Genomic DNA, 25,760 nt, shown 5'->3' with positions numbered 1-25,760 from the left:
ATCCTGCCACCTGCACATGCATATGAAGTACTGCTTTATAAATGGATACACTTGCCTGTGAGCCAGCGGCTATCACACAACAGGACAGCAGGCTACACAATACGACAGGAGAGCTACTGCCACAGTAGCCGTGAACCCCGGCTGCCCCTGTGTGCTGTCCTCCTTTCTCCTGCTCGTGCAGGTGTCCGTGTGGGGTCAACTGTCATTCATCTGTTATCTCATCTATATGGAGCCATTTTAGCCAGTTAAGCTGCAAGATTCTATTATTAATCATGCTAATCAAGGGAAAGACTGAAGACCATGATTCACTGGGGCCCATTCATCATGCAGCAGGAGCCTCCACCTGACAGCTCAGCTATAGAGCTACAGGTCTGTGAAGGACAGGACTAGAGCACAATAGCACTGCAATTAGTTACATTGAACAAATTGTCATGTTCTGGGCAATACTTTTGTTCCTATCATTCAACTGAGCTAAAAGGGAAAGAATGCAGCTAGCTAAAGTGTGAGACTGAATTAAGCAATTTAATTAAGATAAATCCCTGCGCTCAAGCTGATGGTATTCAGCTGAATTGCATCGGATAAATTCCACCTGAAAAACCCCTGACCATGATAATTCAGTTTTTAATACTGATGAACTTGACAAACTTGGCTTTCATGCATTTTCATGCATTTCAACTATAATTTTAGTAAAGAAATATAACAAACTATTGAATAAATTACTTGACGCTGAGCCCCAAATTCATGCCAATTCCAGCAAGGCCAAACCGTATTTCATTGGTCAGTCTCCATTTCCTCATTATCATTTCATTGCCATGCTGGCATGCTCCTTTTTCCACCCACCTCACTCCTTCTGCTGGTCCCTCTCACTCTCCTCCCTTGCATTGTTAGCGCTCAGAACCCCAGTGAGAGCAGGTAGCTAAAAACAGCTCCTGACGCTGTAGTTTGTGCCGGGGCTCTGAGACAGTCTGTCTGGCCCATTAATGGTGCTGAAATAAAATTAGAACAAAGCTGATGCACCTCAACAAATACCAAACTCTTGAGGCCATGGCTATAGGAATGAATATTGCTTGGAATAGGATGTACATGATGAAACAACATACTGGGAAAATTTAACCTGAGTAGGAAACTAAAGCATCTGTTCCAATTATCTTTAAAGTCTTCATACATTCTGTGGATTCTCAGCTCCTGCTTCATTTCAAATATAGCATAAGCAAATAAGAATAGCAGTGCAATGGGGGCAGATTCAAACCAATCAATCCAAGGCCACTCCACACAATAAAAGGTACTATCGGTCCACTGCCATCATGCCAAATGCATGTTGCAAGTCACTTTGGCTAAACGTGTGGCCCCCAGTTAAGTTAATGGATGCTAGTTTTATTGCTTTATCAGGTGTGAGTCACATTCTGTGGTAGACATTTGTGTGCTAACTAATGTTTCGGAATTCCACGACAATAGCACCAGCATAAACGTTTAGAAACCGTGCAAATTAGATGTTCCTAACAGTTATGATGGGAAGCCTTTTAGTCTGCTATTCAATTCTGATTTCACCTCAGGAAACCATCTTTCAGAAGTAAAATAATGTGTCCCATCTTCAAAAGAAGAATGGATTTTGTATAGAAAGATGTATTTTTTATAGGAAAATCTGGGACCTCGTCGTTCATTGGAAACACCCAGTCATCACCATAATAAGGGAGAGTTGTTGCTGCAAGCAGAACAGTGATTTGAGTTGTCAAATGTTAATATGAAGCAGTTAAAATTAAGAGTATTCTGTTTGAAGGCTGCTGGATAGAAAGAATCAATTTTAACAGAAGTAATCATGCTTGCATTGGTTGCAAAATCGGCATGCACATCTCTGTGTTGCGTGATATTTTCCTGTTCACAGACCATTGGGATCTTTGGGCTGATCTTTGCATCAGAGTTTAAATTGGCCTTCAAAGTATTATTTTAATCTATTAAATTCAACTGACCATATAAAATAACTCTGGATAGAGATAAAGCAAAACCGGAAGTAAAGGGGCAGTTTACCCAAAAATGAAATAAAGTTGTTTCCATTTGCCTGGAGTTATAGTTTCGTTGAGATATGACATTTGAAACAATGCTTTAAAAAATGTTAACACCGTGCCCCAGAATATTGACATGCTTCAGCTGAGTCGTTGTGCGGATACACAGTTGGCATACTTAAGTAGAAAGTCGTTTTTGATGAAACCATGCACAACAAGGTCTGGGGATGTTTTTGAGTAACTGCGTTAATATATAATTGGAAAGTGGCACTGCTGTTCAGTTTTTGGAGAGTAACGGAGCGAACTCTCAATTCCGGCTAGGACACAATTATTTATTTATTTATTTTTTTTAAACGAACAGGTTTTTAGCCGTGTATCTCCTCATGTTTGTGGCTGTTTGGTGCAAGTACGCTGATTTCATAAATGTAGTGCGCATCATTTATGTTTGCCGGTTTGTCTACTCAAACACATTCCCTACTTCACATCTGTTCATCACCATAATGTACTGCAACTTAAGTAACTTAAACATACACGCATCTGGTGTCAAACATTAAATGGATTTATTTTAGCAAACCATGTTCGATCAACGCAATGTTAAGAGTTGTTACTAACCGCAGTTTGTGCCGTTTGCTCCACGTTCAAACAGGAATGACGTAAGCCGAATGCCATGATTCTGTGCAATTTTATTGGAAGCGCTGGACAAGAAGAATTGACTATTTAGACGGGGGAGACCGTAATGTGTATTCGATAATATTTTCCGTTACCTAATTAGATTGGTGATTATTGGATATAGAGTAGCGACTGATAATATATGTATAATGATTTCTATATGTAAAAATATACTGTCATTTTTTCTTCTTCTGTGAGATAATTGAATATTGTATGCAAATGGTTTAGTCTGGCTATGTATGGTATATAACCAGATCAGTTGCTGTCAGTAGTGTGGCTATCAGTAAATGGGTGTACTTGTGCAAGTATAATTGATGTGCTAAACTTGTGACACTCCATTTGGGTTGCACAAGTTTGAGTCTTATCTCCAAGTTCACTGTAAAATCCGCCGACTTACTATCCATGTAACAGAATGTAAAATTGTTGTGCTTTGAGCATCACAATAACTTTGCCCTGTTGAGGTTCGTTCTTTAACAGTGAGCTACAGCAGGTATCTAGAAAACTCACCAAACCCCTATGAAACTCTCTGGAAGGATGGTGTGTAAGTGGAAACATCGTTACCTTTAATTTTTGGGTGAACTGCCCCTTCAAGCTTTTGTGGCCTGTTAGTTATCACTTTATCACCCATACCATTATTTTCATGTAAATTACTTTTTATTATTCAAATTAATTTACTGTATTTTACATTTTGAACCTGTGATTCACTGATGAAAAATGTTGCCATTTCAACATTTTTAACAGTAATTTTATATCTCATTAATTAAATTATGTCAGTGTCAGTTGCTCCATCACATTTATTCAGTTGCATGTAGATGAAAAGGTATTTGCTTAATTTTTGTGCTCATTCATTCTTAAGCAATATACCAATTAAAAGAAGAAACTTGTCTTGCGGCTCAAAGATTGCAGGAGAGGTATGACCAGCAACTCCCAGGAGCGGTACTGCCAGTATATCCTTAAGCAAGGTGCTTAACCTGAACTGCTTCAGTAGACATCCAACTGTGTAGACAGATGACACTGTAAAACGGTCTCTTTGAAAGTTACCGTGGACAGAGGCATCTGTCAAAAAAATTAATGGGCAACTGTTGTGCGGAGTCAAAGTGGAAGAGATGAGGGTGGGCACTAACAGCACCTCAACTTGGACTCCCAACACAGGAGCCCCCCAGGGCTGTGTACTCCTTGTTCACCTACGACCGCACTGCCATGCACAGCTTCAACAACATCATAAAGTTTTCAGACAATACCACAGTCATCGGTCTGATCACTGTCTGCCTACAGAGAGGAGGTGAGAGGCCTGGCAGTGTGGTCCAAGGACAACAACCTTTCTCTCAACATCAGTAAGACTAAGGAGGTGATCGGGGACAACAGGAAGCAGCAGGGGGTCATTCACATGAATAGGGCTGAAATGGACAGGGTCAGAATTTTTAAATCCTCAGTGTTAACATCATAGCTGACTTAACTTGGTCAAATCACAACAACACTGGGGACAAAGCAGTATGGCAGCACCTATTATTCCTCCGTAGATTGAAGAAATTTGGCATTCACACCCACATTCTCACAATCTTCAGTTGAGTCCATCCTGTCTAGTTGCATCACTGCAAGGTATGGGAGCTGCAACAACTTTGACAGCAATGCTGCACAGCGAATGGTGATAACAGCCCAACTCATCACAGGGATCGAACAATCAGCTGTTCAGGACAGCTACTTCAGGAGATGTCTGAAGAAGCCCCTGAAAAGCATCAAGGACCCTGACCACAAACTGTTTTCCCTGCTACCATCTGGAAAATGGTGTCAGACCATCCAGCCTCAGACCAACAGGTTCTGAGGCAGCTTCTACCTCCAGGCTTGTTGAATTTCCCCCCGCCCACACACACACACACACCTACACACACCCACACACCCAAAGACAAGGCACTGCCTCCTAGCTCAGACACCCAGCATCTCCCTGCACTGAGTGTACATAACTCCGGTTGTACAGATACTGTACATACATCTGTACATATTCTCCCTCATCTTCACATCAATACCACTGTATTCCAGGAACTCTGCATATGATATAGTACAACAGTATATAGTTTAATCTCTGAGCAATTCTTTATTTTTAGCTTCATTGTTTATTACAGACATTTTACAGAAGTTTACATTTGCAGTTATGTAAACACACTCATGTCTCATTTTTCACATTGCATTTATATATTTATATTTTTTATAGTTTTTTTATTATTATGTAGACTAAGTATTTCATTGCCAGCTGACATCCGCTAACATACAGTACTGTTACTGGACATATGGCAAATAAACTTTGACTTGAATTTTATTTGATTTAAACAACATTTTCAAATGAGACTTCACAGAAAAATAAAGAAATCATGTAGAGGATTTTCAGAGCTGACAGCTGTACATACAGTATGGGCAAAAGAGAGGGTTGAGATACAACCTTTTTTATTAAGAGGACAGTTATAAGACAAATGACATACAGGAAAACTGGCAAGCATTCCCGGGCATAGGCATACCCCTCTGCCACTGTGGACCGCCTGCAGAACCAAGAATATAACCACGCTTTTTACTGTCACTGAGCGGGAGAGAACAAACTGGTGCATGATCTCTACCAATGCTAATCCTACCAAAGAAGACTAACGCCTGAATTTTGCCATAAATAGATGGAAATGATATCTAATTAGCAATTAAAATGCATTAAAGTTAATAGTTTTTTATTTTTTATTTATTTATTCTAATTTTGAGGCTATTTCACCAGTTTTCCATTACCAACAAGAACGGATTTCTGCTTGGAAACTTTTTTTTTCAGGCAATGCACATGAAAATCAATGGAGCCCCAGTTTTCAGTTCTCTGTACACCATCACTTCACAAAGAAATAACTACCGAATCATGTTTGAAAGTGATTCTATGAGATTAGTTATCATATTGTGATCCCCCCCATAAACCTATTCACTTCAGTTTTGTTAAATTTTCATCATAATTTTGGATGTTCATTTGGATGTTTATTATTTCAGTAATTGAGTATTTATTTCAGTACTGAATCACACATGAAGCCCAGTTATAAGCAAGGCTTCTTTTTTCCCTGGTTTAATTTACAAGGCCCATTCTATCATGCTTGCAGCATTGTTAGCTGATGGCATTTCAATGGAAGTATTAAGTGGGGAAATGACTCAGCTGTCACTATTGTATGACACATTAGTCCATGGGGACAGCCTGATACAATCCGATTTAATTTTTCATTGAAACAGAATGGTGTTGCCATTATTTAGTTGCATTAACCAAGTCTTTGAATTTTTTCCCCCCATAAATTATGCTGAAAACATTTATTCACACCATTTCGGATTTAAGAAAAAATAAACAAATTTAAAAAAGGCAAAAAGCACCAACAGTATATAAAGTATATATCTTTGGGACAAATACATACATTTCTTTATAGGTTTGGCTCTGTACTTCACAATTTTAGAACCATAATCAAACAATTCACGTGCTTAAAATGCAGATTCTCAGCTTGTATAGCTTTTAAAACATAATTTTTTACAGCATACGTTTCACACATACAAATTAAAGCGCATTTTATAAATAGCCCCCCATTTCAGGGCACCATAATGTCTGGGCGATATTAATGTTATGTAAATGAAAGTAGTCATGTTTAGGACTTTGTGGAATATCCTTAGCATGTAATGACTTGAAGTCTGTGACTCACCAGGTGCTGAGTATGTTCTGCGGAGATGCTCTGCCAGGCCTGTAATTCAGCCATCTTCAACTCCTGCTTGTCTCGGGTGCTAGTTGCCTTTAGGTCTCTCTTCTGGATATGAAACACATGTTCAATTGGTTTCAGGGTTTCAGATTTTCCAGTTTTTGGTATTTGGTGACATTTTCTTGAGCATAAGCAGTGGTTTCTGCTCCTGCTATTAGCAGTAACATCATCAATGAAAAGAAGTGAGCCAGTACCTGTGGCAGCCAGGCATGCCAAAATAATATCACCCTCACAACCACGTTTCATAGATACGCTTTGGTATACTTTGGATTTTGGTAAGTTCCTTTTGGTATTTACAAAAAGTGCTCATATTTTAATAACATTTCAATAAAAGCAGAGAATCTGAACTTTGACCACATTTGAATTGTTTGATTGGCAATTTAAATTGTGGAATACAAAAACAAATCAAGAAAAATATGTCCCAAAAAATATTGAGAGCAATTCTTGGTCTGATGGTCTATTTATTGGTTATTCATTGTGGAGTGCTTGTGCATAAATGAAATGGCCAAATACTGTAGCTCACCCATGTTTCTCTACATTCACAAGAATATTCTTTGCCTTGGCTTTAATATTTAGTGTGACAAATTATAAAATAAACATTATTACCAAGGAACTGCCTGCTATAGAAAAAAGGCAATTATGAAGCTTTAAGAGAAGAGTTAGAGTACAGACATTAAGCATGACAAACACTGTGGAGAATCTCGATAAAGAAAGCACTGTGGGTGTTCGCAATTAACTGCAATCGAGTCGGCCGAGGAAGACATCAGGAGCAGGATGCAGACAAATGATCAAAGCTGCCACAAAAAATGTGTACACTGTGCAGGGATCGGATACTAAAAGGTTCAGCGGTAATTGAACTCTGACAAACCACACTTGGTCCCTCTTGGACTTGGTATAACTGATGTTAGAGTTAAATGGCCAGTTTGCTGTAACAAAGGTATTAAATAAAAAAGCAAAGAAAGCTGCATTGCAAAGGCAGCTCTACAACATGTAAACCTGTTCTCAGCACCAACAACGGGAAAGCCCAAATCAGACTTTTGGACCAGTTAAGTACCCAAGATATCCTTTAAGCAAACAGAGGCAAAGGTATGGTACAATGTACAGTATGGTACATGTTTGTAGGTAGTGGTATGACATGGGCTTGGATTCTGTAACAGAATCTGCATCTGGCACACTTGTGCTTATACGACACTACATTATAGTACAATCGCGTCTTATCCAGAGCAACTTCAAAAAGCAGACATAAATATTAATGTTGACGTAATGAATTTGGATCATGTTTAAAGAAACATGTTTTCCAGCTGTGTAGAAGAAAATGCATGGACAATTTTTGAGAAGCACTTTCCTATGTAGTGCATGCCAACAACCCTAATCAGATAGTCAATACAACACAATACATGAAGCACTTATATAACACCCTTCCTGCAAACATTCTGGGATGATTTTCAAAGAAATAAAAATTGAGATTATAAAATGATTAAATCATAAACAGGTAGAAGTACAAACTAAGAGGAACAGGCACACAAGACAAATTCTTAAGACCTCATTTATAAAAATGTTCTTGGATTTAAACTTAAACTTAATCTTAAGATCAGTTGTGCTCATACTTGATGTATAAAACTAACTGATCATAAAGTTACTTAAGTTTGTTTAAAGTGGCGTATCTGCATCTTATGCACCCGTGATATATAAATCTCATTTGATTTATATATAAATCTCATGTGATTCATAGCTTGCCTGAATGTTCATTACCATTGGCCCTTCTTTGGCAATGGTAATGTGGCCAATAGCAGTCCTTTTCCTCTAAATCAGTTTGAACGTCAACATTTCTTGCACTCTTCGTGCCTAAAATTTGTTATCAATTAAATGTTATTCTTAACTTCATGGATTCATGTGGAGCCCTGTGACGCATTGCCTCCATTTAACCAGCAGGTAATTCACTAATGTCCACATCGAAGTGTGATTTTTTTGGCTACTAGTTCTAGTTTTGCTTGCGTAAGCCTCTATTTAAGGTACTATTTGATTGTGAGCCAATTTTATAAATGAGGCCCCTGATATAAAAGAACCAATTATAGCTACACCACTGATATTGCTTGGCATTGGATTCCGGAGATGAAAAGCTAAACAAAAGAAATGTTCACCAGGAAAAAAAATTTAAAAAATCAAGACTTACAGTTGAGCCTGCTTTTCATTTTAGGTGAGAACACCAACCGTTTTTCAAGCGAGAACTAAAAACAGCAACAGCGTAAGCGTGACAAAGCATGCTGTTTTTAAACATAGAGCTCCCCTGAGGGCTGGCAGAATGTACTTATTGATAACAACGAACAGGCGACTTGAATATAGACATGACAGATATTTACTTCAACTTTTGTTCATCTAAAGAGGGGGGCTATCTGAGCTTGTGTAATTGATTTAGGCAATCAAGAAAAAAATTAAATCTTGTCATCAGTCAACTCTTATTAGAAAAAATATCTTTTTTTATTACTTATGAATTTAGATTCGCTGTTCCAATCATTTTGGAGCTTGATTTAGTTAACTGGTGATCTTCATGAAGAAAAATAAATACAATATTACACTTAATCAAGAAGTGATAAATGACCTACCCTCACTTCATGTTATTGCAGCTGTATCATCATTTTTCCCTCCCAATGACAGTGTTCATTACATTTCCATTCTCTCTGGTCCTAAATGTAAAGTAGTGGTCCCACCTGCAAAGCCTCATGTTGTGCATTAGCCAGCAGGCCTGTGTGCCTGTTATATCAGTGTATTCCAGGCTAATGAGCAAGTTAACCTTTGCTACAGCACAATTACAGGGATTGTGAGTCAGTTGAAACGTACCATCTTGTAGACAGAATGACTATCTAAAGGTGTTACTGGGTTCCTATGATAGCACAACATTAGCAAGCAACGGAAATGCAAACTAGCTAGACAGCCAGCTAATGGTAATAACGACATATTTTCTGTTGTCGCACCACAACTAATGTGTTTTTGTGAATCTGGAAAACACAATATGCTCTAGATGTACATCACAGAAATATTTTGAACCATATTTGGAAGAAATTGTCCAGCATAGCCACAGTAACCTCTGAGGGCATGGTCCAATAGATTGGCTAACTGATTTCACTAAGAGGAGGCTGTTGTCATTTTGCAAACTTACCACATCAATAAAGTTGGAAGGTTTTAAAACCTCCAGTAGATGCAATGCCATAAAACTAAAAATAAAAAAGAATTATATAACCAAAAAAGAAAACATACACCAGTGTAGCCAAGATTACACTTTTATCCAACTCCAATTTTTTATTCATTTGAAGGCCAATTGCATTGCTGATTACAGACAGTGATTACATGTGAAGCCAACAGAAGGCAGTAGCTGACTGATATGAATAAATTGCTACAGGTCACCCTGGATTGCGAATGACAGTCAACACATTAGTGGTATTTAAATGGCAACATTAAAGATTACATATGTGGTTATTACAGGTAATGGCTGAAGATTTGTCTCGAGAGTGCAGGAGCAGATAGGTGAACAGACAAACACTTTTTATTTACTGACAGGAAAACGACATACTGTATTTGCACATTGGGAAGAGATATTTCGATAAGGAACCATGTATTTTAAGGTTACAACAGTTTGTCTACTGTTTTTATTTCTAATGTTTATTATTGTGTTCTGAGGTTAAGAGACAATGTGCTAACCTATTGCTATTAGTGGAGGTTATACACTATGTTATGCATTTCTTTAAGACTTTATGATTATGCTTAAAATGACGAGAGAGCATAAATGTTTAATCTGAACAGATTCCGGCAGCTTCCCCTATTGATGTTAATACATTGTCGATAGTCAGCTACAGTGCCTCTAACATTGACAGTCCTACCACAGCTGATACCACTAACTACGATTTCAATACTGGTCCTCCTTCCCTGGCTATATACAGTACGCACTGTTACTCAACAACAAGACAGATTCTTAGGGTCATTGGAAATGACACCACACACACAGGTTTTGTTGAGCTCTCTGTGTCTCACTGTGTACAACGTGACACACAAACTGCATAAGGGGAAGGATCATTCTGCTTTACATGCATTTCAGTCTTCAAGCAGCCTTTTCAAGTTTTCACCATCATAAAACATTCATCGACGATAAATGTATATATTGTTTCTTGCTATATCACTACATCACAATCGCAACTTTAGTAACTGCAGGATCCAGATCAGGACCCACACTAGGCCTGGCTGTCATTTTGGATAAATGCATTATTAGATAAAGTTACATTGTTGGTGCCTAACAGACCTGAACAATCACAGCTTCGCAGAAACAAAAGGATGAGTTCTTGACACTGTGTTCCTGCAGGGGACTGGACAGGAGCTTTTCCATTTGGCACCACAATATAATGTTCAATGTAGCTTAAAAAATTAGTACAGCAAGAATAAGTTCCTCTTTTGTCTGAGCAAAAAAGAAAACCTGTGAAAAAAATCTGCTGTAGGCACAATGATTAATATCATTTCTCCACAAAATTCAATAAAATTGTGTAAAACCCATCTTCCATCTATTACAGTCTTAGATCCTGTTAGTCTTTCACTGTGGTCATTCAATCATCCTGGAGTGAGGAGGGAGCTGGATTTCCTTCCATGAAAGTCACAAGGCAGCATACATCAGCAGCTCTGGAAACAGAGGTGCATCCTCCTATCCCTCTCCCTCGCTCCACCATTCTCTGGAACAGGGTCCATAGTGAATCTCAGGTCTTTAGGTCTTACAGATGAGAGGTCAAAGGTCCCCACTCTGTGGTTCAGGGTTCCGGGATTCCCGGTTCTGGCTACGGCCCAGTTTTGGGAACCTGGAGGACACTCTGGAGCGGGTCGGTTTGCTTCCCGTTTCGTTAGCCTGCGAGGTGTCCCTGTGAAGAGACAAAATGAGGAGTCAAGACAAGAACTACACCCCTACCATGATTTAGAGTAGAAAGCCTGTGCTTTCAAAGTGCAGGCCTATCAAATGATTAAAAATGTATTATTCTGCCTAACGCTTCAGTTACTTGTCTGAAATATGCTTTATCAAAGAATTATGACTGAAAAACATTTCAATTTGTGACCGACTTCATTAGGGGACATGTTTAAAATGTACTTCAAATACAGACATTTGTAAAGCACCAGAAACCAAGAGATAATGCCTAGATTCCCTTGGGCAGTGCTGTCCACCTCTCTACTCCTTGCTAATGAACCCACAGTCCCCGCATTTACTGCTTGTCACTGGTGAATGGGCTATGAACAGGTGCTACCCAGTGGGCCTCTATCACAGTGATTCACTGGCAGGTCTGGCAGAAGTGTGGCGGTTCTGTAAACCCCCTCATTAGTGTCTCAGTGAAGCAGAAATCCATCCACAACTTTGGAGAGCCCCTCACCCAGCCCCAGGAAAAAAATCATACGGACTGAAAGGGTCAGTGTGTCGCTGGAGAACAGCTGCTCCCCGCTATCAGGAATACAGAGGCCAGGCACTCTGTCACTGGGTGCCACAGCGCTTCCTTAGGCGGCTGCAGCACAATGGACTTCCTTAATAATTCATGGCTCTGCCATTTCTGCTCATACCACAAAGACGGCAAGAGACAGAAACTCAAAGACCTTTCCAGAAGAAAATTTCTACCTGGACTCAGAAACAAAAGTCAGTATCGGAATGTGTATAGCTTTCCTATTTGAAATCCAGTGGGGTATATTCCTGTCAAACCGTAAACAGGCCACTTTAACAAGCACTTTCCCTCTCACCGTACACAACAGCAGATCCCCCACGGCCAGAGAGAGCCTGGCTTCCTGTGATGCTGTTTGAAGTCATGGATCATTAACGTGTAGCATGTCAGCACAGGAAAAGCCAGTTTAACAGATTCTTCAGCTCTCTTGAAGTGGCAGAAATTGACCACAAGCTTGAATACTTTGCTTTGCTGCGGTCGGGGTGGGTTTCGCCGTTTTATCTCCTCCTGGTGGAGCCCGCTCTTTGTGAGCAGCTCACTTCCTCCTTCCTGCTGAGGGGAGGCTCCTCAGAAGACAGAGAAGATGGCTCTTTATGAAGGGTGCTCCAGGCAGGGATCCCTGCCGAGCCTGGCTATGTGCAGATTTAATAATGTCAGTGCTGAAGGAGGAAGGAGGCTGAGCCACAGTGGTGGGGGGCTGATTGAGGGAAAAGAAGGCAGCATCGCGAGCAGGTTCTTCCTGGGTACGCTTCTTAGTGCTTGGGTGACATTTGCTTCATGCATCTTGTGTGACTGAAAGCCAGGGACCGCAGTGCCAACATCCTACCATCTGGCATCGACTCGCTGAGTCTGAGGAGCTTTCTGCTTCGTTACTTTCAATCAAGACCAAACAGTGGGGGGCTAACTAGCCTCAGGTAGCAGACTGATGCCATTCCACCCTCCTATTACCGAGACACATTTCAATCTACCCATGCAGAGAAGGCCAGACCCCACGTCCAGATTCTGCTACTGACTTACACTATAGATACCTTAAACAAAGCTCTTACACAACCCATCTGTATGGGGAGGACTGACAGCACAGCTGGCTCCGGCAAATCAATCACAGCCCATTTCTGTTCTTTCTCAAACACCATAAACAGTCTCATACAAAATATGACTTGAAAGAGAAGCTGTACAATACAATGGTCCAGGGGCTGTAAACCATGTACAGAATCAATGCTGAACACTACGTCCAATTTATTCTTTTATTGAAAGTGCATTTATGATTTAACCATGCTACAAATCAAAGAGGTTACAAAAAAGTCTGTACAGAGAAGTGGACAGTGCATAAAACTTACGAAATGAGCATGTATAAATGCAAATATTTAAACTTAAATAAGACAAACAAGACAATTCCTAAATTGTTTCCCCGAGCATTCAATGCAAAGATTAGATCAAACTAAAACAGAGGGAATTCACTGGACAATGTGCTGCTTCTCTGAACAAATTCCCCAATAGTTCCTCTACTAATCTCCAACTCATACTTCACCCACTCCCACCAACCGTGCAAAAGAGAGAAGAAAGAATAAAAGGCAGGAAAATTGAAAAAAATAAACACCCTTCCCATTAAATTGCCATTTACAGTATTTAAGCCTCTGCCTGGCAAGCTTCCGGCTTCAGTTACATTATGGATTTTGCACGGAGAGACTGCGTGCTTTGTTTTGTTGGACCCTGTATACACAGACATTCTCAGATCATCTTGCATGCCATATTATACGGTTTCAGTTGTGTGACAGCACGCATGCTACTTTTCCAAAACAGATTTTACAGCGCAGTGCATGAATAGAGCTCATTGTGTTCCCATTTCCAACTGGGCTTTTTGCAGAAGTGTGAACAGCCTTTGTTCTGCCAAGTGTCCATCACCGCACCAAGTGACCAGTCTTTCATGTAAAATAAAACACTTCGTCTCCAGCATTCAATGGGTTTGATAGGAAACTGTAAGGTGAAGCTGTGACTGCATGCTCGTCAACAATAAACGATGCATTGATCCCTCTTGCCAAATGACGGACAGGAAAAACACAATAGCGCACAGCAAGAACAGCCTCGGGGTGACCTGTCACAGAACCACTTTTGTCTGATTGCCGAATTGAAATGAAATAACCGTACATTTTTTTATGACAGCTGCATTTATGATGGAATTAGACTGAACTCTGAATGGAGCCTTCGCTGATCATATCCTGACTGGGTTTTACACAGTAAGGTCGCTGAGGTGCAGTTCATGGCTGAGAGCCAGCAATTTTCCAATTTCACTGTGTCCATCCTGACTTACAGGTCCAGATGGACAATTTGTATTTGTTGTCATACGAATCAAATATCTCAGTTCCTGACTTGCTGAGAAGTGCCTAGGTTATCTTGACTTTTTTTGCGTCATTCATTCTAATAATGAGTTCAACTGAATTTTGTACTTCACAGTGCAGCACATTTTACACTACCTCAAAATAATTTGTTTACTTTGTTTGATACTCACTTTCAAAACATTTTTTTCTTTTGAAGGCAACCAAACTAAAGACGCTCCATCAATCCAGTGAAAAATGTGTATAATGACTTTAACTGGGATTATCAGACTTCCTATAAGTTTTTTTTTTAATTAACCTCTTTAAATCAATAGCTGTGATGACAGAAATACAAATTTAACAACAACCAGGTGAAATATTTTCACAGTAAACCAACCCATTACCCTGATCACAACAAGTAGAACAAAAACAACACAGGAAATCACTGGAGCTACCAATTCAAAGCAAGAGCATTTCATTTTTACACTGCCGGTTGCAATCTCGTGGAAGCTACAAATCTGTAATACTCTTGGTGCCGCCTGGGCACATAAAGCTTTGATAAGAAACAGCTTCCGCAGCCTGTCTGTCTACATTCTCCATGCCTGTATGTCGCCTGCTTGCTTAAAGTCGCCCATGCCAGTGTGTGCCTGCCTGCTCACTGTATACCCTAATCTCCCATGCCATTCTGCTCACGGTCGCCATCTCCCCAGCTCTCTCTCTCCTTTCTTTTCCCTCTCTCCTCCGGACTAATTCTGGTTCTGGGTTCTGTCTGCCGGTAGCATTCGATGTGCGCGGCTCATCTAACACACAAGTCCGGAGCCACGAAGATCTTCCATTTCTTTTCCAGTGAGGTATGAAAAGTTAAAACGATTTTCCCTCCATTTCCCTTCCGAGGACCCATGCGGCTATGTGGGTCAGCGTTAATGCGATAGTGAGCGGGGCCAGAGTCGCCCGTCAGCACATCAATAGACCTGCATTCTTACTCTTAGCATGAAGCATGCACAGCACCACTTCCGTCCCTCTCCTGAAAGTGCAACCCTTTTTAAGACACAATGTTGATTCAAAGAAATCAAGTCAGATATTCCACTCAGATATTGCTGGACATTGATTGGAACCATGTGTTACGGTAAGATGAGGGCAAAATTTGGTTTTTGGCCAGGCACACAATCAAGAAGCATCAAATCTTGTATCCCCCCGACCCACCAAGAAGCTTAAACTTGGCCACAAAAGATCTTTCCTCATGTCAAAGATGTCAGGCATACCTCAGAAATAAACCAAAAACAATGTTACCCGATTCCTGGTAAAATAAATAAATAAATAAATAAATAAATAAATAAATAAATAAATAAATGTGTTTTGCAATGGCCATTACAGTCTATTGACTTCAGCAAATCCATAAAACATTCGGTAGTGTTGCACTTGCAAAGGGAGAATGCACAAAGTACTGAAAACGGGGGTGCCAATAACTTTGACATCTACAGTTTTGGGAAAATTAGGGCAAAATTATCACTCATTAAACATTTTTTCTCTGAGCATTCCCTTAGAATGAAAGAATAATTTCTCCAGATTTCTGAGCATACACATAGCCCATTATCTTTACTGTTTATTTTACTGTTTTATTATACAGCCTTTTTTCTTTTCATTATCAGAGGTGCCAGTCATTTTGGAGGTTACTGTACCTGGTGACTCGACTTTCAAATATGGAAAATCTCCTCAGACCTCGAACAGATCTTCATAAATGACCTTAAAAGCTTTGTCTGCAAGCTAAAATTGCAGATAAGCATTTCAACATTGACCTTCGCTTCCTCTAGTCTTAGGTCTTTTCATGCAATAAATGTCAAGTGTTGTAAGAAGCACATATTTTACATGCTCAAGGGTGTTTCCCAAGCAAAGGATGCTTGTGACCTCAAAATAAAGGTGCAGTTGCTTGTAAATATGCAAAAAATCACATGATTTCTTTGCCGTTATCCTGAAAGGACAGGAAAGCAATTTATGTCTTTCACATTTCTTTCTACCTAAGAATTCCAACATCACTTTATCTGTTCATATTTCTTATGAAATGCAGGTATGCTTTTCCATTTCATGCCATTAAATGCAGTGAGAACTGTGTCTTTTAGTCAGACAGTAAATAAAAGTTTTCAAAAAGTTAAAAGAAAGAAGAAAAGACCTGTAATAATGAACTGCTTGAAAAAAGACAATCTAAGCTGAAGGTTTTTGAAAAGAGAATGAGGTTTGAAACCCAAATTCTGGGAATCCAAATTCCTCTTTCTCCCTTAAGTACAGTATGTTCCTCAGCATGAGCAACTGAATTAGGCTTCCTGTAAAAGCCTGCTTTTAAACAAGGCTCCTTCTGGGAATTGACAGCAATATTGAATTCTCTCCAGCCCTTTTTGAATTTGTGTAAAAATCTGCAATATTATTTATTTATTTTTTGCTCATTCAGTGAAGTGTGAAGGAACAGGCACGTACTCCTGAGGCTTAAACTTTCTGTGAACAAAACCATATCTATGTAATTAACAGAATTAAATGGATTATATTTTATCTGTTGAAAAAAGCCACATTAATACTGAATATCGAAATACAATCTTCCCATACCTCAAGTTGTGTTCTTTAACATTTATATAATAAGGTTACAACTGTTATTTTATTCTATTATAGAACTGTAATTATGTTATCAAGTTGTTGAAGCTTGCTCACAGAGCAGCATCTCAAGCTGCAATAATAGTTATGAACTGTTGTAAACTTGCATTCTGGACATAAACTAACAACAAACCAAGAATGAATACAAAGGCATAAGATTAATAGCCTGTTTAAAAGCATGACATTTTTAAATTGTTGAGGCGTGATAAAAAACTATATCTTCCCCTTCTCCCAATTTTTTAATCACCAGCAATTAAGCTCTCATTACTGAATGACACCTGAAGCTGCACCTGCACAGAGAGCAGTACAGCTGGGCATGTGCTCTGCTCTGAGGTACTGCCAGCCACACAGTGCGCTATAGCAGAGCTAGCGCTGACTGCGGAAGAGCTGTATCTCTTACTCTTAAGAGCTGCTATCCCATAGGGCTTCTGTGAGCAGCGAAGAGGCACAAGACCCCTGGAAAACTGAAGCGTAACCTACCCCGGGAAGATAAAGCTGCGTTCTGCTGCTTTGGCCTGCCTGTCATAGACGACTAATGACGTAAGAATCAGCCCCGCGAGACCTAGACTACAGGGCCCAGCCTGACCTCAGAAAGTTCCTTTATAGACTCAGCCACTTGCAAGTTTCCCACTTGGAAAACTCCTAGAGACCACCTCCTTTTTTGGGATACAGTGGGAATTTCGTGATTTCTTCCCGGGCTGAAGCGGTGTTTTACAGTGCGAGCTCGTCTTGCACCCTGCACCCTGCTCTTTGGCCTGGAGAAAGTCCATCACTATTTACAGTGTCTGTTTTCTACAGACGCCGCTCCTTTCATGTGGAAAACCAGGAGCCCTGCGCTGTTTAAACTGTCGCTACAGACGAACACTGCAATAGGTGGAGAGAGAGAGAGCAGGCGCAAATCAGGAGTCGTAACTCTGACAAATGGCTGCCGTCTCTGGCCCGCATTATCCTTCCCAAGGTCGCGCTCGCGCTGCGTCCCGTCTCTCAGAAACTCTCTGTCCCGCCCGCCGGACCACAAGCGAGCACGCAGCACTCTCCCGAAAGAGCACAAACATTCTTTTATGGTGATAATACGGTGAATAATTAAAGCCGGGGTGATTAATATTTTAGAAGGCCCGGTCCCTTAAGGTTTAAAAGCCCATTTTGTTCCCTGAAAGAGCAACAGTATCCTTCTCTGGGCTCCCGTGGCCACACCTGCCTGCTCTAATCACCGGCTCATAATGGAGGGGCTCTCCTCCATCACTCCATCAGGGTGATATTTACTGCATTAATGTCTCATTCTGTTTAATGCCAGGCCCTGTGTTACCAGAATTCTGTAGATGAAGAACAAAGTGTTCTGCATTAATTCTGCATTAAAAATAAAGTGTTCTGCACTAATTCTGCATTGAAAACAAAGAGCTCTGTGCAAATTCTGAATTAAAAACAAAATGCTATGCGCTAATCCTGCATTAAACACCAAAGTGCTCTGTGACTAATTCTGCATTAAAGACCAAATGCTCTGAGCTAATTATGCATTAAAAACAAAGTGTCCTGTGCTAATTTTGTATGAAAGACAAAGTGCTCTGCATTAATTCTGCATTAAAAACAAAGAACTCTGCACCAACTCTGCATTAAAAATCAAGTGGTCTATGCTAATTCTACACGAAAGACAAAAGTGCTCTGTGCCAATTCTGCATTAAAGACAAACTGCTCTGCATTAATTCTGCATTAAAGATGAAGTGCCCAGCGTTAATTCTGCATTAAAGGAAGTGCTCTGTGCTAATTCTGCATTGAAGACACCAACACGTATGCAAGTCATTTCCAGTTCTTGTCAAAGAAAAGCACACTGGAAATGCAAGGAACCCACTGTAAGGAATCAAATCTAAGAAAAACAGAGTAATTAGAGCAGACTGTGCCTTCTCTGTCATTTTCTCATTTGTGTCTGTGATCCCTGCTCCTTTTCCGGCTAAGCCATTTATTCATGGAAAGGCAATCTCATTCCATCCCTTTTTCCATCCACTTTCGAAGCCAGACAGTTTGTTGCCATCTTAATTACTGCTTGAAATAGAAATGTATGACATTCATTTACAATCCACAGATTAATCTGTCATGTTCCTCTATCAATTAACAGTGAAGGAAGAGCTTTGTTTTTCCTCATCAGGTCTCTTATATCAGTCTGCATTACAGTTATAAATAGGCAGGCTGCCTCAACAGTCAATATTTATATTCATTCCAAGACAGCATATCGTATTGTCCAGTTCATTTTTTAAAATAACCGTCTCTTTGCAATGAAAAATAAGATACAGGTCGGGGTGAGTGCATTTTACAGGAAACACTGATTTAAAAAAAAAAAAAATTTTTAAACATTTTTAAACAAGGCAGAGGGAGGGAGGGAGGGAGGAAGGCAGGCAGAGGAACGAAGGGAGGGAGGGAGGGAGGCAGGCAGGCAGAGAGAGAGAGAGCACACTTTAATAAAACATGTAACAACTCTACACCTGTAAGCATTTGCTCCTCTAAGGTAAAACAGTCTCACACACGCACACACAGACAAGGAGCTGTCGTGTTCAGTGGGCTGACGGTAGATGCAAGCCTTGTTTCTGCCGCACAGATGCATTAAATGCTGTATCCCTCCATGTCGGCTAAAAAGGCATCAGACTACTGGTTACAAGAGTAGGGCAACCACACAGACGCTGACATTAACACAGGTGTCAAACAATAACTTAACATGGATACAGGAGAGGGCAGCGGGGCCTGTGCAGCTGGCGTGGGTGGCATGGACAGGGGTGGGTAGGGTGGGCATGTTGGGTAGGGTGGGTACGGTGGGTGCAGTGGGCATGTTGGGTAGGGTGGGCATGGTGGGTAGGGTGGGTAGGGTGGGTGTGTTGGGCAGGGTGGGTACAGTGGGTGCAGTGGGAATGATGGGCAGTGTGGGCAGGGTGGGTGCGGTGGGTGCAGTGGGCATGATGGGCAGTGTGGGCAGGGTGGGCGCGGCAGGTGCGGTGGGCAGGGTGGGTAGGGTGGGCGTGGGTATGGTGGGTAGGGTGGGCGTGGTGGGCAGGGTGGGTAGGATGAGTGTGATGGGCAGGGTGGGTAGGATGAGTGTGATGGGTAGGGTGGCCGTGGTGGGCACGGTGGACGTGGGCACTCACTGGCAGAAAGGCAGAAGCTGCAGCAGGGTTTCCTTGGTGGGGCTGGCAGAGAACTCGGGCAGAGTCTGAATCAGCTTGTTCATGACCATGCGCAGATAACACTGTAGCTGTTTACGCCGCTCCTCCACAAACTTGGCATCCTGAGGAGAATGTCAAAGAAACCATCTGTCACACTCACACACAGATACACATGCAGATACACTGACTTTGAGTTATAAATAAACATAGCCATTTCACAAAAAGACACTGTCCACTAAAACTAGGTCGAGAGATAGTTCTAAGCATATCCAATAAGAAAATTATCATCAACAACACAGTGAGTTTCTGACATACTTGGATATAAAGGATTGTGTTGCATAAAGGTGAAAGGGATACTGTACACATATACATTGCTTCATTAGTACACAGAGTATACAGTGTTGAACCTTTGTTTCACATTAATAATACCAAACCAACTCATCCTTTAATCAACAAACAAAAAGGTATTTATCAGTGCACACACTGATTAATGAGCCACAGGCATTCAGCTGTGGGACCTGAGGATGGTGTATTGTCATTTCAAGCATATATATTGGTATATATATTCAAGACATATTGGCAGACTATATGTAAATTATAAGAGATGACACTAAGTTCATAATGGCTCACCTGTGGCCATTTTTACCCAGAGGCCACAGCGGGCACAGAACGGACCATCTCCAGCCGTAATAACAGCGAACGCGTGCAAACAGAAAGGTAGAGGGAGCAGCAAACAGACTGGGTAAACACAAGCTGCTGGTGGTGCGCTGATGTAATGAGGCTGAATTCTCCAGGCAGCTGGGAGGCACACACACGCTCACCCGTCACCAGGAGCTGGAAGACGCCCAGACACCACAGCGGGAGCGCGTCTCAATCGGAGGCACTCCCCCCAAAACTGACCGGGACAATCCCATTAAGAACACAATAGAGAACTAGCACCGCACTAAACCTGAGCGCTTCAGAGGGGCCCTTTCCGGATCAGTGAGCCGCTCGGTGGGCGGGGACAGCGAGTTGCTCGGTGGGCGGGGTCAGTGAGCCGCTCGGTGGGCGGGGTCGGCGAGCCGCTCGGTGGGCGGGGACAGCGAGCCACTCGGTGGGCGGGGTCAGCGAGCCGCTCGGTGGGCGGGGTCTGCGAGCCGCTCGGTGGGCGGGGTCAGCGAGCCGCTCGGTGGGCGGGGTCTGTGAGCCGCTCGGTGGGCGAGGGACAGCGAGTTGCTCAGTGGGCGGGGTCAGTGAGCCGCTCGGTGGGCGGGGACAGCATGCCGATCGGGGGCGCGGTGATTGAGACAGCTGGGCGGGGCCGCTGACAGGGTGAAGGGGCTGTAAATCCGCAGGCCGGCGGGCGGAATGACAGCTGATGGATGGGCTCCGTTCCGCCGGTTAGCGCCGCCGCGCCACGCTCCGTAACTCAGCGCTCCCACCCCCGACCGCTCGGGAATGACCGCTCCGTTCGCTTCACGGCCGCTCCGTTGCTTAAGGAGAAGACGGACAGGGAAACTGACCGTGTTTAAATGCAAATAGTTTTTCTTTCTTTTAAAAAAAAAATAAAGATGTCTGTCGTGATGCCCTATATAAATAGCGCTTGGCTAAAGTTTGAACGTATATTGTTATAATCATGATATATACTTTGAAACATGACAGAAAGCATAAAAGTTGATAATCATAGAAGATGTGTGGACAACACTGAGGCTGTCAGGTTTGTTTTTCCTTAAGGACAGCGCATGCCAAGGCTAATTTAATGGTTGGCCCACAGATCAGTACAGCGAAAAGCTTTGGCTTCCTGACAAACAAAACCAGAGGCCTTCCCTGGGTAATGGTTCACAACAATCCCGTTTGGCTCAGTTGAGTTAGTGAGCTTAAAGAGGAAACAACACACCTGGAGATTCTGATATAATGAGAATGGGAGGGAAATATAATGAGAAATTATGGATTCTACCAGAGATTGTGTATTTGACGCCAATAGCTTGGGCACTCCATTGTTTTGTCAGATCAAGCTTCCATTCGGGGCACCGATGCACATAGTCCTTTCCAAGGTTTTCACTGAAGGCACATGGGGTCAAGTGCTGTCTCCAAACCTCCATCAGCTCCAGAATGTGGCCTTCATTCCTCCCCAGGTCTGACACACTCCATTCTGGCTCTGGTGCTGACATGAAGCTAAAACTCCAGCCTAGTCTAGGAGTGTGCAGTCCATCTCCACCCCCTCCTGTCATCTGAAATCCATCCGTTCATTCACTGCATGTCAAAGCAGTAGGAAGTTATAACCTGATCTTCCTAATGCTTGGGTTTTAAACCTGATGTCTGGTACTGTAGGGGGTCTGCAAATGCAATCTCAATCAACCCCCACCCCCCCTCCCCACCCCAACCCTTTTTAACTTATTTTGGAGGTATGTGGATGCCTGTGAGCCTGGGTGGGGGTGACTGAATCACAAAGAGCTGAAAGCCGCTGTCCTAATGGATAGAATGGGCAGCAAGGCAGTGTGTTAGGCTCATTCCACAAATGCAGGCTGGATGCTGCTCCCAAGAGCACAATTGCGGGAAAACTTGCAGTCATATCAAACTATTTGATGAAACGAAGCAGTCAGGGGCCAGTGTCTGTCCTTGGGCAGTTTGTCAGTTTTACAATCAGAGGAGGAAATAAATGAGACAGAAGAGACAAAAAAGTGGAGAAAATAAACTCAGCCAAACAAAGAGAGCCAATGAGGGAATTAAACCCGGCACAGTGTGGAATGAAATAAAACACAACTTTGTGGACACGTTTATCGATGCTTACGCATATTCGATAACGCTGCCTGTTTGTAAGGGCGCCATCAGTGACACGTGGGCGGCACCATATGGCTCTCAAATTGTTGCTGGGAGTCCTGGGGTGATGACACGCTACACAGCCCCCCCCCCTCCCTCCCTCCCTCCCTCCCGCCCGACTCCCCCGATTCTGCTGTTGTCCAGTCGTTATGCGCATCAACTTCACTTGCTGTAAACTTGGTACCACGTTTCTGAAAAGCCATTGAGCATTTACAAGACTTTGGGGACTCTCAGTACTGTACAACACAAACTATTTTAACAACACAACACAGTACGTGCCTGGGCAAATGTTTGAGGGTAAATGTATTTCCTAAAAGCATCGAAGATCTCAAATTTGCTCTCTACCTCTCTCTAAATTGGCCCGAAGGTTAGCCATGATGATTCTGTACAGTGCCTCTCTTCAAGTGTAATTCACCATCAGTCACTCGCCCACGATTTCCATAGCCACCGGCAAAGCCATCTTTGCTCTAGTGAGTCCACACTCTGGCACTCTGGTTTGTTGTTGCCTATTACTAATTCTGCTAGCTCTTCGAAGTGAGAACTAAAATGCTGCTTTTTCTGCTAGACTCATTTTATACGTTAATAATGCAAGCTAAAACAATGGCCATTTAAAGTCATTCATTAGTAAACTTCAGTCAAAAGACATTAGCATCAGGGCACAGAAAAGGCAAAAAGCAGGCAGCGCAGTGAAAGAGTGGGTGACGGTGTGCACAATTGAAAAACAACTTGAATGTTTCTAGACAACACAATGTATACAAAAGTCCCTCAATGTGAAGACAGTAGAGAAGGGATTATAGAGAACCAGACTAAGAAATCTCCCAATAAACTCAAAAGAGTCAATAGACATTCATGAGTTATATTTACTATTAATTTACTGATGGCCTTAATCAACAATTACAAAGAACATCTAAGGTAACAGATGAGGTCCTCCTTATGGAACAATTTGTTAACATAATTACGGCTACAGCACAAGCCCTTGCGTCCTGTAAGGAGACAAATCCTAATTATATTCAAGATTGCAATCAGAGGAGGGCAATGAAGACAAATTCAGCGATAGACGCAATTAAGGCCTGATTTATGTTCACAGTGCAGATTATTGGTTCCTGCCATCAATCTCAGCACATGCTAATGAGCGATGCAGGAACTCTTTAGTGTCATTACAGCTTAAGTGCAAGGTTACATTATTTATTTCCTTAGCCCTCTTACCCGGGGTGAAATATATAGTTTAAATGCTATATTATATAACATTATTAATTAATGTACAAAACAAAACTAGATATTCACTAGATGTTCACCTAAGCATCCCTAGTTAAGTACTGGAAAAAACAGCAGTTCCACATCAAACTCCAGCACCTGACATTATATGAGTGTAAGTGACATTGCACATTCCCGCCAATATAAACAGGCACTGACATCCAAGCCAGGGGTATAAGAGACACTGCAGGGGTCCACCACAACATGCTTCCCAACTGCAGCAGGTGAGATCCAGTGCAGTGCGTCAAACCCGTCAGCAAACCCTCAATGCTTCCCTCCCCGGTTTCCCCTGCAGCAGCCCTGATTTCCTCTCCGCTCACTCCCTTCTCCTCTCCTCTCCTCCCATCCTGTGTGTCAGTCAGTCGGACATGAATCTTGTTAATCTCGTCCCTTCTCCCAAAGAGTTGCCTTTAAAAAAAATCCCTTGTCAGTGAGATGTTTGTGTTAAATGAACCTGTTTAATGTCACATAAAAGCTGCTCGTAACCAGCCTACGGACTGTCCATCAAAGCTGCACTGCTTGTTAAGTGTCAGGATTTTGCCAATAAACCTTCAATAGAGAGATCGACACGACAAATGGCTGACCACCATAGAAGCAACACAATCTCTCCTTATTAAAAAATAATTCTGAATCCTGAATCAGATAATATTGGCACAAGCTGTTTTATCTTCTAAATGCATTGTGCTTATATAGACACTATTATGCAAATAATGCACTGTTACAACAAATTCACACTTCTTTTATTTATGTATGCAGAAGTGGTGTTAGTTCCAAGAAGACATTTCTGTAGATGTTTCTTTTCCGCACTACATCTCTCCTTTCATTCACTTCCTCTGCACACCTCCCCTGACATCCGGCCCCATTAATAAAAAAGTAATTTTACCAATGATATTACACATTTGAATGATACACAACATTAAACATATTCATTTACTATAAGGGCTATGTTCTTTTTGCCAAACTGCTCCACCTGGCTGTTTATTTCAGCTGTCCATTCAAGCCTGGGTAGCGATGTGTGCAATCTGCTCTATAGAACTGAAATCATTTCAACTTTCTCCCCCACTCAGAACAGTGTTCCAAAAATGGCAACAATCACTTCACCCACTTTAGTCATTTCCGTTGATGAAGAAATGTCTACTCTTTTGTAGGGGCTAAGCCATTTCATCAACACAAAATTAGCAAAATGATTTAATCCTCATTTAATCCAGCTACTCAAGGTCTCTTTCTTCCATCAATTTTGATCTGGTTATTCACACTCCCTCTTATCTATTTGCACATATTGAATAAACCGCTTGACTTCATCATCTTATTGGGAATGCATATAATTACAAATGTGGTAATCAGATGTAAATATACGGGATTACTCTCTAACTGGAAGTGTAAACAGTACCTTTTGAGAGCGTTGAGAGAGTGAGAATTCAAATGCAAGTGAACCCCACAATTCCCAAATGGAAATTTTTTTTTTTTTGTTTCTGTGAATCTCAATTTGCATTTCTCAAGATCATTCGTTTCATAAGCAGATATGCATGTAGGCCTGCGTATGTGGGGCTGGTTCCTAGGTTCTTCCTAGTAGCAGATTTCTTATAAATTCCAGCCATACCACAAAAACATAGCTGAGAATCATTTCCACAGTGCCAGTGGCCAGGCCTTCTGTAATAGGGTTTCTTTTAAACTCAGTGTGATATTGAATTACCTTCCTTTCCCCTCCTCATTGCCAGTAACAAGTCTATTT

At 41.7% G+C, this 25,760-nt stretch overlaps 1 protein-coding gene and 1 long non-coding RNA gene across 3 annotated transcripts in view; both read right to left on the bottom strand.

Moving 5' to 3' along the window:
• Window positions 1–2,687, bottom strand: part of LOC135248314 (uncharacterized) — an 83,050-nt gene extending 80,363 nt beyond the window's left edge. Inside the window, exons 1-2 of the long non-coding RNA XR_010328408.1 lie at window positions 2,613–2,687; window positions 841–986 (exon numbers count right to left, since the gene is read on the bottom strand). This is a non-coding gene — a long non-coding RNA (uncharacterized LOC135248314). The remainder of the gene's footprint in view (window positions 1–840; window positions 987–2,612) is intronic.
• A 7,005-nt stretch (window positions 2,688–9,692) lies between these two features.
• The window catches only part of snx29 (sorting nexin 29), a 135,855-nt gene continuing 119,787 nt past the window's right edge, over window positions 9,693–25,760 (bottom strand). For both annotated transcript variants that reach the window (XM_064322802.1, XM_064322803.1), the window contains 2 exons: window positions 19,958–20,097; window positions 9,693–11,316 (listed from right to left, as the gene is read on the bottom strand). In XM_064322802.1, coding sequence (XP_064178872.1) covers window positions 11,187–11,316; window positions 19,958–20,097 — 270 coding nt within the window. In that variant the 3' untranslated portion in view covers window positions 9,693–11,186. The remainder of the gene's footprint in view (window positions 11,317–19,957; window positions 20,098–25,760) is intronic.

The sequence above is a fragment of the Anguilla rostrata genome, chromosome 2 (assembly GCF_018555375.3).
Source record: "Anguilla rostrata isolate EN2019 chromosome 2, ASM1855537v3, whole genome shotgun sequence".
In the NCBI taxonomy this organism is placed as follows: Eukaryota; Metazoa; Chordata; class Actinopteri; order Anguilliformes; family Anguillidae; genus Anguilla; species Anguilla rostrata.
The sequence above is the reverse complement of the archived record's forward strand: the minus strand, read 5'-3'. Positions and strand labels throughout refer to the sequence as shown.